Source organism: Cervus canadensis, chromosome 2 (assembly GCF_019320065.1).
Source record: "Cervus canadensis isolate Bull #8, Minnesota chromosome 2, ASM1932006v1, whole genome shotgun sequence".
NCBI lineage: Eukaryota > Metazoa > Chordata > Mammalia > Artiodactyla > Cervidae > Cervus > Cervus canadensis.
The window spans coordinates 54,118,096-54,134,297 of NC_057387.1; the positions used below are offsets into that span (position 1 = coordinate 54,118,096).

Here is a 16,202-nt window from a genome sequence, read left to right on the forward strand (position 1 = left end):
CTATTTTGTTAAAAAATAGTAGTTAAAAATTTATAAAATGTTAATACAATCATCTGCAATCTATAAAAACATTCATAATAAACTATTTCTAAATAAGTAATGATGAATTTGCATTTTGTTATACTGGAAGGTTAAGTCAAACTATGACACAGTTTTCTTTTTATATCCACATTACTCACCTCATCTGCCAGAAGTGATAATTCAGTACTGTTTGCAGCATCATAATCATAGAGAACCCTGGCCTTCCGGCTGCCACTGCACTCCTTCAGGTCAGTGAGGTTGGAAGGAGAGGTGATTACTAGGCTACTTGTTGAAGTCAAGGCAGAGGAACCAATCACATTTGATGAAGCAGATGGTATAGGTGCCACAGAAGTCTGGTTGTTGTTAGAATGATAATTGGATGGAAAACTGTTGAAAAGAAAATCTCCAATTATGTATACAGGGCCAAAGTTTCTGCATATCACCACTTGGTGGCAGTATTTACCTTCTACCAACCTCCACAGGCTAAAGATTTAAAAGATGTTAATATTTTAATGATGAAGGGTGCTATTTAGATTACCCCTCTTGGGTCAATTACATTAGAGAAAATGCAGGTTATTTTTAAATATAAAATCCTTGAAAGTCTGTTTCAAAGTCATCTTTACAAGTATAAACTTTAAAAGGTTTAAAAAAAAATATCTATTTTTCTCCAGAAAAATGATTCATAATACTTCAATTTTCTACTGTATGTTTTATTAACCTTTTCCTTCCTTTATGAATTTTTAAATTCAAAAACCAATGAAAAACTTACCTAAATGTCAGATACTACCACAGATTAAAGTTTTCAAGCTAATTCTTTGAGAAATATTTGACCAACAACTCTTTTTTTCATAAAATAGATTTTCACATTTTCCTGTTTATTCAAATATTTACTGAGTATCTCCTTGTCCAGCATCACTAGAACAAGCTGAGATATAAAGATGAAACAATACCATTCTTTTATGGATTGTAGACAGGTGAAGGGATAGACATTCAAATAATATGTTATGACTGATAACATAATGAATACTCAACAGAAGAATAGGGCGGATATCACAAATTCTTGTTTAAGGGGAAAAATAAAAGTTTTATTAGAAATTAGTGAAATCTTTTTATCAATGTGCTTACAAACACTTTAAAGATAATTCTAATTTTCAGTTTATTTTACGCTTACTGTTTCTCATACTAAATAGAAAAAAACGTAACATGACTGGCCAATAATCATTCTAATCCAACCACTTCTAAGGTTGAAAACAATCCTATTAAAATTCATTGCTTTTGTTCAGTTGCTAAGTTGTGTCCGACTCTTTGGGACCCCCATGAACTGCATGCAGCATGCTCTTCCCTGTCCTTCACTATCTCCCTGAAAGTGAGAGTGAAATTGCTCAGTTGTGTCCAACTCTTTGCAACCCCATGGACTGTAGCCTACCAGACTCCTTGTTCCATGAGATTTTCCAGGCAAGAATACTAGAGTGGGTTGCCATTTCCTTCTCTTTAGGATTAGTGTGGTTTGATCTCCTTGCTGTCCAAGGGACTCTAAAGCGTCTTTTCCAACACCACAGTTCAAAAGCATCAACTCTTCAGTGCTCAGCCTTCTTTATGGTCCAGCTCTCACATCCATATATGACTATTAGAAACAGCATAGCTTTGACTATAAGGACCACTGTCAGCAAAGTGATGTCTCTGCTTTTTAATACACTGTCTAGGTTTGTTATAGCTTTTCTTCCAAGGAGAAGCATCTTTTAATTTCGTGGCTGCAGTCACCATCCACATTGATTCTGGAGCCCAAGAATATGAAATCTGACACAGTTTCTACTTTTTCCTCATCTATTTGCCATGAAGTGATAAGACCAGGTGCCATGATCTTCACTTTTTGAAAGTTGAGTTGTAAGCCAGCTTTTTCACTCTCCTCTTTTACTTTAATCAAGAGGCTCTTTAGTTTCTCTTTACTTTCTGCCGTTAAAGTGGTATCACTAGTTAAAATATAAAATGCTTCATCGGTAAAGGTAGGTGAAATTAATCTCTTCATAAAATGGAGTTTCCTTCTTTATGACTCCTGTGCCATCTAGAAATCAGTCAGCAAAATCCTTTCTCCTTAACCTCTTCTCTAAACCTTCCTTTTACCTCCTGATGCTGTGTTTATCTCCCACACTCCATGTATCATTGAGCCTAGAGGTGGAAGCTATAGGAGTTGTATGCTCATTTCCATTCCTATATTCTTCTCCGTCACCAAGATTACTCCTACCAAAATTTTGAATTTCATGTTATTCAACTATCAACTATCTCTTGTTGCAATCATCTACAGTTGTCTTATTTTTTTTCATCTTTATCTCTAAATTTTAGTTTCTGGCTCACTGCCAGTATATCTTAATTCTTGGTGATTCTAAGAATTATTTGAACAATTCTTAGATTGTTCAAATAATTGTTAATCTAATTATTTGAACACTTTGGCCTATCAGAGCCATGGGCTCTTCTCTCCTAGTGATTCTGTGCCTGACCCTAATTCAGCCATCCATTACCAATGCCTCATCTAGACTTTATTAATTCCAAAAACTATAACCCTTATAATAATCGTATTTTCCAACATTCCATTCTCTGACCATCATCTTTTTCCCTAGTACTCTCATTTCAACAAGCCTATCTCAGATTCCAAGCTGGAATCAAGATTGCTGGGAGAAATATCAATAACCTCAGATATTTAAATGACACCACCCTTATGGCAGAAAGTAAAGAAGAACTAAAGAGCCTCTTGATGAAAGTGAAAGTGGAGAGTGAAAAAGTTGGCTTAAATCTCAACATTCAGAAAACTAAGATCATGGCATCTGGTCCCATCACTTCATGGCAAATAGATGGGGAAACAGTGGAAAGAGTGGCTGACTTTATTTTGGGGGGCTCCAAAATCACTGCAGATGGTGACTGCAGCCATGAAATTAAAAGATGCTTACTCCTTGGAAGGAAAGTTATGACCAACCTAGACAGCATACTAAAAAGCAGAGACATTACTTTGTCAACAAAGGTCTGTCGAGTCAAGGCTATGGTTTTTCTAGTAGTCATGAATGGATGTGAGAGTTGGACTATAAAGAGAGCTGAGTGCCAAAGAATTGATGCTTTTGAACTGTGGTGTTGGAGAAGACTCTTGAGAGTCCCTTGGACTGCAAGGAGATCCAACCAGTCCATCCTAAAGGAGATCAGTCCTGGGTGTTCACTGGAAGGACTGATGTTGAAACTGAAACTCCAATACTTTCGCCACCTGATGCGATGAGCTGACTCATTTGAAAAGACCCTGATGCTGGGAAAGATTGAAGGCAGGAGGAGAAGGGAATGACAAGAGGATGCAATGGTTGGATGGCATCACTAACTTGATGGACATGAGTTTGGTAAACTCCTGGAGTTGGTGATGGACAGGGAGGCCTGGTGTGCTGCAGTCCATGGGGTTGCAAAGAGTCGGACACGACTGAGTGACTGAACTGAACTGATCTCGGATCTATAGTCCTACCACAGACCTACCATCTATTATCCTACCAGCATGCCATTTGTGTCCAAGGTAAATTATCAGAATCACCCCCCTTGCATATACCTTCAAATCCTATGTCCTTTACTTCATACTACTCATTTGGTAAAGATCTCCCTAATTATCTATTCAGTATCCATGTATCTATGACAAGAAAAAATACAAAATCATAGTCCAGTCTCACACTCAGCGAGTTCAGTAGGAACAAGTGGGTCCACAATGCTGCCTGGCAACTACACATTTCTCTAAAATCTATCCACTTAACATTCTCCTGATGACTTTTCATGCCCCTTTATCCATCTGTAAAATTTCAGCAATTCTCCCTTAACCTTTATAATCAGCTGGTGAATTGCTTCCTTTTAATCTTAAGAGGAGAAAAAAACAATCAGGAAACTTCCAGGCTTTTGCTCATCTTTCCTCGTACTACAGATGAGCTGTATCTATGCCCCTAAGATTATTTTAAGGTAAATTTTTCTACCTGGGTATAATATGGCCTCTCAAGGATATCACACTACCAATTCTTCCCTTTCTTTTCAATATAGTATTTTCTCCATTTAGTGTATCATTCTTATCAGAGTATAATCATGCTTTTATTTCTATCTTAAAAAAACAAGACAAAAATGGGCTAGACTCTACTTCCTCCTCTGGCTAGTGCTTCACTTCTCTATTCCTCTTTACAGTAAAACTACTTGAAAGACTTATCTAAACTTACTGTCAACAGTTTCTCTCCTTCCGCTGGCAAACAAGCTTTTGCCCACACTGTTCCATTAAAGCTACTCATCAAGGTCAGCAATGACTTCAATGTTTTAAATACAAAGGTCTACTAACAGCCCTCTTTTCACTTGAACTATCTACAGATCACAGTGAAACACTCCTCTTGCCTTTTACAGCTTAATCCAAGGCCACACATGTGGTTTCTGCACATGCACTTCTGTCCATGGAGATTCTCCAGGCAAGAATACTGGAGTGGATTGCCATGCCCTCCTCCAGAGGATCTTCCCAACCCAGGGATTGAACCCAGATCTCCCACATTGCAGGCAGATTCTTTACTATCTGAGCCACCAGGGAAGCCCATGAGTAATGAAGTAGGTAACCTATCCCTTCTCTAGGGGATCTTTCTGACCCAGGAATCAAACTGGGGTCATCTGCATTGCAGGTGTATTCTTCACCAGCACGCTACCAAGGAAGCCCCTCTCTCTATGTACTCCCTTGGTAAGTTCATCTAGTCTCACAGATTTAAATATCCTTGATATACTGACAAATGTCTAATTTATCTAATTCACTCCCCACCAATATCCAGACTTGCATATCCTGAAACTGATTATCTCCACTTGAGTGTTTCATTTCTCAAACTTAACACGTCTAAAATTGGGCTCCTGATATACCTGATGTGCCTTCCCCGCACCCAACCTGCTCCTCCTGGGGTATTCCCCACTTTAATGAACCAAAACTCTAATTCTTTCAGGTGCTCAGGCCAACACCGGCAGTAATTCTTGACACCTCTAGGTCTCATATATAGAACATTTATCAGCAAACCCTTGCTGTTTTTACCTTTAAAAACACACCCAGGGTTTGAGCACTTCTACCATATCTATCTCAATCCCCCCATCCAAGCTTCCATCATCTCCTGATTGGATTATTGACCAAGTTACTGCAATAGGCTCCCAATAGGCTTGTCAGCTCACACTCTTACCCTCTAACATCCTCAACAGGGCAGCAAGAATGATCTTGTTAAAAGCTAAAATCAAATCATGTCCCTCTTCAGCTCAAAATCCTCCAGACTTTATCTCCAAGTAAAGGTCAAAGTCCACAAAGAGTGTTTTCCAAAGCCTATATATCCTAGCTCCCTGTTTCCTTGATTAATCTTCAGCTAAGCTCTCTCTTTTGTTACCTGAACATACAGCCATGTTCCTGCTTCTGAGTTTTTGTACCTCCTCTCCTGGAGCATCTCTAATAATAATAAAGCTCGTGTGCTTTATTTTCTCACATCTTTCAAATCTGTCTTCCCTGACTATGTAAATCTCTACTTTCCTGCTCTATTTTTCTCCAGTGCATTTATCACCATCTAATATACTATGTAATTGATAAAACATATTGATTTTCTACTCCCCTCTACCCCTAAATAGAATGTAGGTTCCATGAAGGCAGGAGTATGATCTATTTTGTTTATACGCTATCCTTGAGGTCTAGAATAGTGCTTTTAAAAATTAAAAGCAAATGTTTCTCTGATGGGTAAAAGAGTTCTAATGATAAAAAGAACTAATTTCTAATTCAAGTTTCACTCTGAAGTTAAGAATACATTTCCGAGCATCCCTTCCTCAGTGAATGCAGCCTGTATATACATTTCTGGAGGGGGAAAAAAAAAAAAAGATAAGCTCTCTCAACACAGATGTGGTTGTATATCCAGACAGGATTTTTTAAATGTTTAACCATGGAATTTTACTTTTAAACTTACCAGTATAATTAATTTTTGTTTAGCCACTGAGTTCTACTGATGTTAATTTTGGGGAATTAATGTAAAAAGAAAAACAACAAAACACCAAACAGAAAAACCCCGAAAGACCATCTTCACCTGCTAAGAACTTTTACTGCTAAATTAAAACAAAACTCTAAACCTCCTGCCACTGTAGCACAATACGTAAACTTTCCCACTATTAAAAATAAAATATATTTACTAATCTTATAACCAGTTCTTCTGATTCCTCATCTGTATGTGGATAATAGTACCTACCTCAGAGCATCAATGACTAGATTTTGTCTGAATGGCTGAGTTCCAAGCATTTGAATGGCTTTAAGGAGAATGCAAGGATGAATGATTTTAACAGCAACCCCTATGCTGCACTGCTAGAACATCAGGACAATATGAACAGGAAGTACTAGGCTCCTTGGGCTTAAAATTGGTTTTGTGGAAGTGACTAATTTTGTTCTATGCCTAGTTTTGAAGGATTACTATGCAGAAAGGAAAACCAAAGTGATGAGGGTTTTTAATTTTTTCTCCTTATTCCTTGAAATAAATTCTCTTGGTATTCCTCTTTCAAATGTTACATATGACTCCCCTGCTTTCATGGTTCCTCATTATATAAATCTCAAACTCCTCATTACTTAAAGGGCATTCATGAAATGACACTGCTTCATTATTCTAGCCTCATCTCAGTTCAGTTCAGTTTAGTTGCTCAGTCGTGTCCAACTGTGACTCCATGGACTGCAGCGTGCCAGGCTTCCCTGTCCATTACCAACTCCAGGAGTTTACTCAAGCTCATGTCCATTAAGTTGGTGATGCCATCCAACCATCTCATTCACTGTCATCCCCTTCCCCTCCTGCCTTCAATTTTTCTCAGCATCAGGGTCTTTTCAGATGAGTCAGTTCTTCGCATCAGGTGGCCAAAGTATGGGAGTTTCAGCTTCAGCATCAGTCCTTCTAATGAATATTCAGGGATGATTTCCTTTAGGATGGACTGACTGGATTTCCTTGCAGTCCAAGGGACTCTCAAGAGACTTCTCCAATACCACAGTTCAAAAGCATCAATTCTTAGCTGTTCAGCTTTCTTTATAGTCCAACTCTCACATCCATAATGACTACTGGAAAAACCATTGCTTTGACTAGACAGACTTTTGTTGGCAAAGTAATGTCTCTGCTTTTTAATATGCTGTCTAGGTTGGTTATAGCTTTTCTTCCAAGGAGGAAGTGTCTTTTAATTTCATGGCTGCAGTCACCAGTATCATCTTTTAGGATTTGAAATAGCTCAACTGGAATTCCATTACCTCCACTAGCTTTCCCTGTAGTGATGCTTCCTAAAGCCCACTTGACTTCACATTCCAGGATGCCTGGCTCTAGGTGAGTGATCACACCATCATGGTTATCTGGGTCATTAAGATCTTTTTTCTGTAGCTCTTCTGTGTATTCTTGCCACCTCTTCTTAATATCTTCTGCTTCTGTTAGGTCCATACCATTTCTGTCCTTTATCGAGACCACCTTTGCATGAAATGTTCCCTTGGTATCTCTAATTTTCTTGAAGAGATCTCTAGTCTTTCCAATTCTATTGTTTTCCTCTATTTCTTTGCACTGATCACGGAAGAAGGCTTTCTTGTCTCTCCTTGCTTTTCTCTGGAACTCTGCATTCAAATGGGTATATATTTCCTTTTCTTCTTTGCTTTTTGCTTTTCTTCTTTTCACAGCTATTTGTAAGGCCTCTTCAGGCAGCCATTTGGCTTTTTTACATTTTTTTCTTGGGGATGGTCTTGATCCCTGTCTCCTGTACAATGTCACGAACCTCCGTCCATAGTTCATCAGGCTGTCTATCAGATCTAATCCCTTGAGTCTATTTCTCACTTCCACTGTATAATCATAAGGGATTTGATTTAGGTCATACCTGAATGATCTAGTGGTTTTCCTACTTTTTTCAATTTAAGTCTGAATTTGGCAATAAGGAGTTCACGATCTGAGCCATAGTCAGCTCCCAGTCTTGTTTTTGCTGACTGTATAGAGCTTCTCCATCTTCGGCAGCAAAGAATATAATCAATCTGATTTCAGTATTGACCATCTGGTGTTGTCCGTGTGTAGAGTCATCTTTGTGTTGTTGGAAGAGGGTACTTGCTATGACCAGTGCATTCTCTTGGCAAAAGTCTTGTCAGCCTTTGCCCTGCTTCATTTTGTACACCAAGGCCAAATTTGTCTGTTACTCCTGGAATCTTTTTTTTTTTTTAAGTAAACGATCTCAAACTTTTGTTGTCTTCATAATAAAACAAAATATGAAGCTCAAAATTGGATCACTTGGCCCTTTCTCTTCCTATTGCCTCCCAACTCAAAATGTTTGCATCTCTTAATAGCCAGCATTCTATTTGATCTACAGTTGGGCTCAACATATTCAAGCCTCAGTACAATCTTCTTTGTAGTTTTAGCCTTTTTCCGGAAAATCAGCTTAGTCTGCCCACCACAGCCACTCTGCTTCCTGTCATAATGCCGCTTTCCCTGGGCATATAAAGAATACTTGCCCTTCTTGTACTGTGTCACTTTGTGGGGCTGGTGCTTCCCACACTTCTTACAGAAAGTCCGGCGGGTTTTTGGCACGTTCAACATGTTTGCAAGAGCGATACCAGCACAAAAAGCCTCCTGGAATCTTTTAACTTCCTACTTTTGCATTTATTTCAGTCCCCTATAATGAAAAGGACACCTTTTTTGGGTGTTAGTTCTAGAAGGTTTTGTGGTCTTCATAGAACCATCCAACTTTAGCTTCTTCAGCATTATTGGTTGGGGCATAGACTTGGATTACTGTGATACTGAATGGTTTGCCTTGGAAACGAACAGAGATTATTCTGTTGTTTTTCAGATTGCATCCAAGTACTGCATTTCAGACTCTTTTGTTGACTATGAGGGCTACGCCATTTCTTCTAAGGATTTTTTTACTTAACAGTAGTGGATATAATGGTCAACTCAGTTCAATCACCCATTCCAGTCCATTTTAGATCACAGATTCTTAAAATGTTGGTGTTCACTCTTGCCAGCTTTTGTCTGACCGTTGTCTAATTTACCTTAATTCATAGACCTAACATTCCAGGTTCCTGTGTGATACTTTTCTTTACAGCATTAGTCTTTACTTTCATCACCAGTCATATCCACAACTGGGTGGTGTTTTTGGTTTGGCTCCTTCTCCTCACTCTTTCTGGAGTTATTTCTCTGTTCTCCAGGAGCATAGTGGGCACCTACTGACCTGGGGAGTTCATCTTTCATGTCCTATCTTTTTGCCTCTTCACACTGTTCATGGGGTTCTCAAGGCAAGAATACTGAAGTGGTTTGCCACTTCCTTCTCCAGTGGACCATGTTTTGTCAGCCTCATATACTAACCTTTTTTTTTTTTTTAAGGCTTCTTGATTTTTTTTATTACTAAAAAAAAAGCTTCGTTTTTAAATTTAACTTTCTGATTGTGCTTTCAACACTTTCACAACGATTTTCTGCTCAATAAGAACAGTGTGCTTGATTCTGTCATGGACACATATAACATACACAGAACCACCATAAGCCCAGCTGATAAATTCCTTCATTTTAGACAACCTGTTAAGAACTTTAGGTCACAGCGAATTCCTCGAAGTTGGCCCGGGCATATTCCACATGTAGATTCTGCTGCTTTCCCAACCTTCTTAGTATAAACAATTCTATTACCAGGGATTTGGGACAGCCTGGTTTTGTTAGAGGTGGTACTATAGGACAGCCTACAATGGTTATGTCAAATGCTGGCCCATTCTCAGTGCCTCTCAATACTGCCCCTGGAAGAGCGCCTATCCCATTGTTAACTTGAACACTGTGATCCAACCAGAATGAACTACTGTCAGTTCCCCGAGCCTGCCACACTTTCTTTCCTCTGGCTCTTTCACATACATATTCCCCCTTTGCCTAGGATATTCTTCCCTGCCCTTTTCTTCATCTAGATTATTCCTACTAAAATACTTTTATCTGTGAATCTTTGCTAGACTCACGAGTTACAGTTAGATGTCCCTTACAGTAATCTGAACTTCTCTATCTTTCCACTGATCACATGGCCTGTCCACCTATGGCCTATATACTTCTACCTAGACTTCGTTTGTTTTGAGAGCAGAGACGACGTCTGTCCTGAATACCATTTTATTTTCAGTGTCACCTTATAATGTGAGTTCCATAAACATAAGCAATTTCACCTGTTTTGTTTGCTGATATAATCCTAGAGTACAGAACAGTGCTTGGATATGACAGGTGTTCCATAAATGTTTAATAAATGATTGGGCTATGTGCTTTACATATGTGCTACAAAGAATAATACCACACTTAATGGTATCAATGGGTGTGAAGTCTTATAGAACACTCTAAAATTTTTTCTTTTTCAATGGTGAACAAGTAATGAAATATAAATTAGTTTATCTCTAAGGGCAACTAAAAATCAATAATTTTATTTTCCTCAACTACCTCCAAAGGTATACAAGAGAAAAGTGAACTTCAAATGCTTTTAAGCTCTCTTTACATAGCAATAAAAAGGTATTCCTCTTAAATTATCTTCTCATTCCTGTTAACATTCTTCTGTGCCAAAAGAGTTCAAAATGTTTTTATTTCAGAAGTATGATAAACATTTCCCTTAAAAAAAAAATCTGATTTTAAGTAAGCTAATAAAAGCCTTTAATTCTATTTTCACCTATTATTAGTTTAAATGAAAAAAATCCAAATTTCCTCTCTTATCAGGAGGTTCATGTATGAAAAGGAAATTACCACCTTCCCAGTTGTTTTTGAAGGTCTAACATGTATTGGTAACACTGTGCGTAGTAAGTCATCTGGGCTTCTACAAAGTCATTCAGACAGCGAAGGTGATGGGCCTGTAAAGGAAAGTTACAGTCACTTCTTAGCTCTAAAATCTACTTAAAAGTGGCAAATGCTAAGGGGAGACAGAGTACAACACTGTACTCAGGGTGAATCATCAGTATCTAGCATTTTACTATAATATGTAATAACAAACTGTTTAGCCAAAAAAAAATAAAACAAACAAAAAACAAATGGATTTGATGATGGTGAGAAAACTAGGTGATAAGGTATAAAAAATTTTTTAAATATTTCTTCATACATCTTGAAAAATGCTACAATTTAAGTATCTTGATAAATGACTGAAAAGGAAGTTCAGTTTCTACTCCAAGAATTTCCCTAAGACTATCAAAGCCTTTTGCTCCAAATCAATTTCTAAGGAATGAACACTCACGTGTGTACTGCTGATTCCCTCCAGCAGAAGTCTGGTAATCTCTGCCTGACGATCAAATTCACTTTGAGTTATTCTTAATTCCTGTTCAGACTTAAATTGTAACACAGTTTTAGAATCTCATTAGAAGGCTTAGTCCATGCTATGCACACTCATTTAGACAGTTAAAAATCCCCCAAACAAACCCCAAAGTCTGGCAATTCCCTGATTCTACTTTGTAGCTAAACTGGTCCCTGGTTTCTAGACCTTATTTCTTCTCTATTACTTAATCTAGATAGAACTGATTCCTTACTGGTACTTAACTCAAAAGAATCAATGTCAAAGGTTAACGACATAAACATAAAAGCCTAGGAAAACTATGGGACAGTCAATATATTTTCAAACATTTTCTAGTATAAACTTTGGTAAATTTTACTGTTTTATGAAACCTTAAGATTACCAGTTAACATGTATAAAATATTTCAAAAAATTCTGTTATTACTATAGTTACTTGACTTTGAAGTTAAATATAGGTTTCATTCTCAAATGAAAAAACTTCAGGATGAAGTGAGGATTTTAACTTCTTTTGTTTAGTTATCAAGCATATACTTGATTCTAGGGACACAGTTCTAAGGTTCCTTCAAAGGATTCTTTGTCCTACATAAATGTCTTCTACGGTTTTCTTTCCAAACTTTGCATAAAATATGTTTTAAGCAGAAATATTATCTATAAGATATGCTAGGATTTTTTTGCAAGTTATGAGTGACCTTTAGTCAATAGTGTGCTAGTAACTGGCTCTTTACTGGTTGGGGGGGGGGGTGGGCGAAGCGGGGGGAGGGAGGGGAGATTCTCTAATGTGCTGAGTTTCAATGGTATATATACTTCCACCACAGCTAATGTCAAGCTACCAAGATGAAGTAAATGACCTCAGAGCTAGAGAGAGATGTATACAACAGCATACCATTACCAGCTTTAACTATCTGATACAGGTTTAGTGCTGGGACAAAACAAGTCACTTAAAAAAATAAAATCTAAAAATAGTAAGTACTGGTAAAAAATATCCTCACAAATCTTTAGTCAGAGTTGGTCGGTAATGAGAATGAAGAGGAAAAAATAAAATCTTAAAGATCACTCAAAATAGCTTATTCCCCATGGGGAATTAGCATTGGTGATAATATCATTATAATATTTTCTACTACCTCTCCAGGATAAATTGCTTACTCCCCCAACCAAATAATTACAGTATTTCCAAGACTGTAGTAAGTATTAAAAACAAGGTGCGAACTCTTTCCCTTTCACACCCTCTCCTTTACCCTCTGTGGTGGCAATACTTAACCCAGTGAAGCAGTCAACAATGAAGCAGCTGCAAAAGAGATAGCAGTTGCTATAATCATTCTTATCCCATTGCCAAAACACATGGCAGAGAGGACTAAGACTTGACCACTAGAGGAGACTTATGGAAATAAGCCTGAATTACTCAGTAAGTTGAGTTAAAATTAAATTTACTTGACCAAAACCAGAATACATGGTACTCTGATAACAGGGCTGAAGCAGTAAGTTTCCAGTATGTAGCAGAAAAATGTCACAGGAGAATAAAAAAGTCAATGTTCTTCCTAAAAGAAGTGTTAAGGAAAACCAATTACTTCAGTGTTACATTTGCACCATTTACTTTTCTACTTGGTCGAGAGGTTTCGACAGATAGAACCAAGGCACTTCAGAAATAAATGAGGCTTATTCCACATAGGTTTGACTGTGAAAATACAATCTGACAGCCTTTAGTAGAAATAGCAGGAAAGTCTACTAAATGGTAATGCTTCTGTACAAGGTGTAAGTAAGTAAGCTAGGTAGCAGGTTAAAAGTGACTAGGAAGCTTGAGTCTGAAATGGAAATGCTTTAAAGCTACAAACACTGAATAAAAAATATAAAATGATCTTAGGAAGGATGAAGAATCAGTCTCCTATGTTTTAACAAAATTTAATTATTTGTGAATAAAGCACCATATTATAAAGCCTAGGAAGTCATTCTTCTGTACAATCTAGACTTTATATTTTAGAAAAGGTAAATGACAGGAAGGAAACAAATCGTGTTTCTTGAACAAGTTGCAGTGTGTGTTTGGGGTAGCTGCAAACAGTCTAACGTCTCAAACCATCTCTACTTCTGACACATGTAATTGATTATAATAATTAGAGAGGTTGGCGTAACTGAAATTAGGTTCAGCACAAATAATTTACTTCGGAAGAAAATAATCCATATTAGAAAGAGACAGAAAAAGGGTTTACAGAAAGACAATGAGTTGAGAGTTTTTATTCTGTCCTCCAGAGGATCTCATTCTCCAACTTAATTTTATAATTAGGATAGAGTTCTAGGGAAAAGATCTTCTACTGCTTAGAATTACTGTTACTCGACTAACTGATCTAAAGCATAGCTTGGGTTAGAGAAGCAAGAAGAGTTCTTTTAGGATGTAAATTGGAAATAGGGCAAGAATGTGTTGGTTTGTTATATCAGGACTGGGTTACTTATTTTAAGCCGGAAATTCTGGTCAAGCTTCTAAGGCTATGAAGATTTGCTATGATTTGCTATGAAATCTTGGTCAGTGTTATCTACTTTTCCTAGGGGCTTAAACCTTAATATATTCCAGGAATATGAAGTTTTAAAATTACACATTTTTAAATTATAAAAATGACAGAAGTGAGAATATTTTTCAAAATCCATTTTGATGTTATTTTAAACTTTTTAAACATATACAAGCATAATAATGTAAATAATGTAAATACGTGTTTCATGAGTTTCTTGATATCATATCAACCATTTCCCAAATTTGTAGAGACTGCAAGATCAAATCTGCAAAAAATTTTTGATGTACCTGTATGTTAACCAAAGTGGAAGAGACCCTTTCTTGACCAAACTACTTTCTCTTCCATGTTATTCTGTCCTCTTTTCATGCTAGAGGTTCAGGAAGAGATCAGAGGCCAGGGTGTAACCATAACTAAGCTGATGAATGGATTCCATGAAAGGGAGTGAGGCCATGGGCGTTAGTCAACAATTTCACATTGGATTTCCAAGTCATGCTCCATAACCTATCCCTGAAACAAGACTGCATAGTCAGCAATCCTATAAAGTCAGAAAATAAGTTTAAGTTTATAAAACTATTTAATAGTCAGGGGCCCAATTAACACCTGGGCTCTATCCCCAGGATTGTCCTCATCTCAAGGTCAGATTCTAAACATGAGAAGTAAATGAAAAATGCTTCTGAAGACCTCAAATTGCACTTGAAATAAATCTGCACTAGTCATAATTTTATTTCTTAAACTTGCTTATTTGCTTTCCTAACCAAGAGAAGATTAGAAATGGTAGCAGAAGTAGAGAGACGGGCAGTAATGGTGATATGGACAGTGTCTAAAAGTGACCGTCTGACAATGAGGGAGGAGAACAACATACTTTAAAAACAAAGAATCCAACTGTTGCACAGTACATAAAGCATGTTCATAGCCTAACTGTAAGCAAAGTTAAATATATGTTATCCTGTATTTAATTTTTTATAAATATTTTCAACTCGAATGACAGAAAAATTAGCATAGGAGCTAGAGAAAACAAGCTTCAGTTACCTTGAAAATTCGTTTGTGTGACATGATATATTCACTTCTCTGAAGATACATAGTGTTAATTATAATTCACATAATTATCATATGAATAAACCAAGTATTTAAGAACTGTCTTCTGTTAAGGCACTGTAAGGATTACGCTTAATGTAACAGATACCTGATATTTATCAGAGTGTGTACAAACAACATCTCTGAAGCACTGTTCTACTACTCTGTGGAACTACTACTAGCCAAACAGATCTGAGCTTTTCACAATAATTTTCAGATTTTATAAGACATACTAACAAAGACTGTGATTGGCCCCATAGTTGTTGCCCAATATAGATTTACTGAATGAATGACATTTAAATTCTTGTTTCATAATTCTGTAGTTTAATAATTTACTTACTTTTGTCACTTCCTCTGCCCAAATCTAGCCAGCATTAAAAATTAGAGAAAAATATAGAGCATGAAAGAAAGTTGGAATTTAACATTTTCTACAGCTTAGTATAGAAAAATGTAATATTTTAATTCACATGGCATACTTTTTCCAGAGTCACATTAACAGCTTAAACAGTAATAGTTAAATCAATAAAGCTTAATATACTGTGAAAGTATGCCTTCATATGTATTAATAGTACTGATGTTTGAGTCTTATACTAATTCTAAATTAATAACAGGTTTCCAAAACTGGGAATATTTAACGCCTCTCAGTTCTAGTATTCTCATCAGTAAAATGAGACGTTTAGAGTATACGATTTCTAATTTCTCATTTAGGTTCAAAATTCTGCAATTTTAGGAAGTTAAAATAAAGCAAGGATAAATGGACACAAAATGTTGATAGAGCCATGAGGGGAGGCAAAATAAACTTGAGAAATGATGAACTTAAAGTTACCAGAGTTAAACATAAGTAGATGACATAAGTAGTAAAACAAATGCCTAATAAATGAAACAAAGTCTTGATAACTGTTCAGCATGATTTAAAATGACATATATACTAAACTACCAATGAGTGAAACAGTCTCCTACTTCTCATTTACCTACATATAAATAGGACAATGGAAATAAATGAATGCATTCTCTTGCTATCTAAGGAAAGCCCTAATTTAGCCAGGGCTTCAATAATTGCAGTAGTTTAAAAAACAAATGCATTTTACATATTCTGTATAATAATCTTTTCTATTACATGTTTTTCCCCCTCCTTTTAGTACAGTGCTAATGAAATAAAAATAGTCAATTGATTTAACAAATAAAAACTGCCAATTATTTACTACTTAACAGTGGATTCCATCTACTTCTATGCAGTAATACACCCAGGAGTATTATGACAAACACTGTACCTATAAATCTTTTCTGGCTAACACTTATGAGTTTTGGGACAATGTTTAGATTTTACTAATTTCT

General features: G+C 36.6%; 2 protein-coding genes across 3 annotated transcripts in view; both read right to left on the bottom strand.

The window, feature by feature from the left end:
- The window catches only part of SH3GLB1 (SH3 domain containing GRB2 like, endophilin B1), a 45,787-nt gene that overhangs the window by 5,237 nt on the left and 24,348 nt on the right, over positions 1-16,202 (bottom strand). For both annotated transcript variants that reach the window (XM_043460769.1, XM_043460768.1), the window contains 3 exons: positions 11,242-11,331; positions 10,764-10,864; positions 180-408 (listed from right to left, as the gene is read on the bottom strand). In XM_043460769.1, coding sequence (XP_043316704.1) covers positions 180-408; positions 10,764-10,864; positions 11,242-11,331 — 420 coding nt within the window. The remainder of the gene's footprint in view (positions 1-179; positions 409-10,763; positions 10,865-11,241; positions 11,332-16,202) is intronic.
- On the bottom strand, positions 8,126-8,753 carry LOC122436738 (60S ribosomal protein L36a-like). Its single transcript, XM_043460770.1, has one exon. It carries the CDS (start codon positions 8,604-8,606, stop codon positions 8,286-8,288), a length of 321 nt encoding a protein of 106 aa, XP_043316705.1. The 5' UTR covers positions 8,607-8,753; the 3' UTR covers positions 8,126-8,285.

Excerpts from the sequence above, each read along its gene's own strand:
- LOC122436738 (XM_043460770.1), bottom strand. The coding sequence starts at position 8,606 with ATGTTGAACGTGCCAAAAACCCGCCGGACTTTCTGTAAGAAGTGTGGG.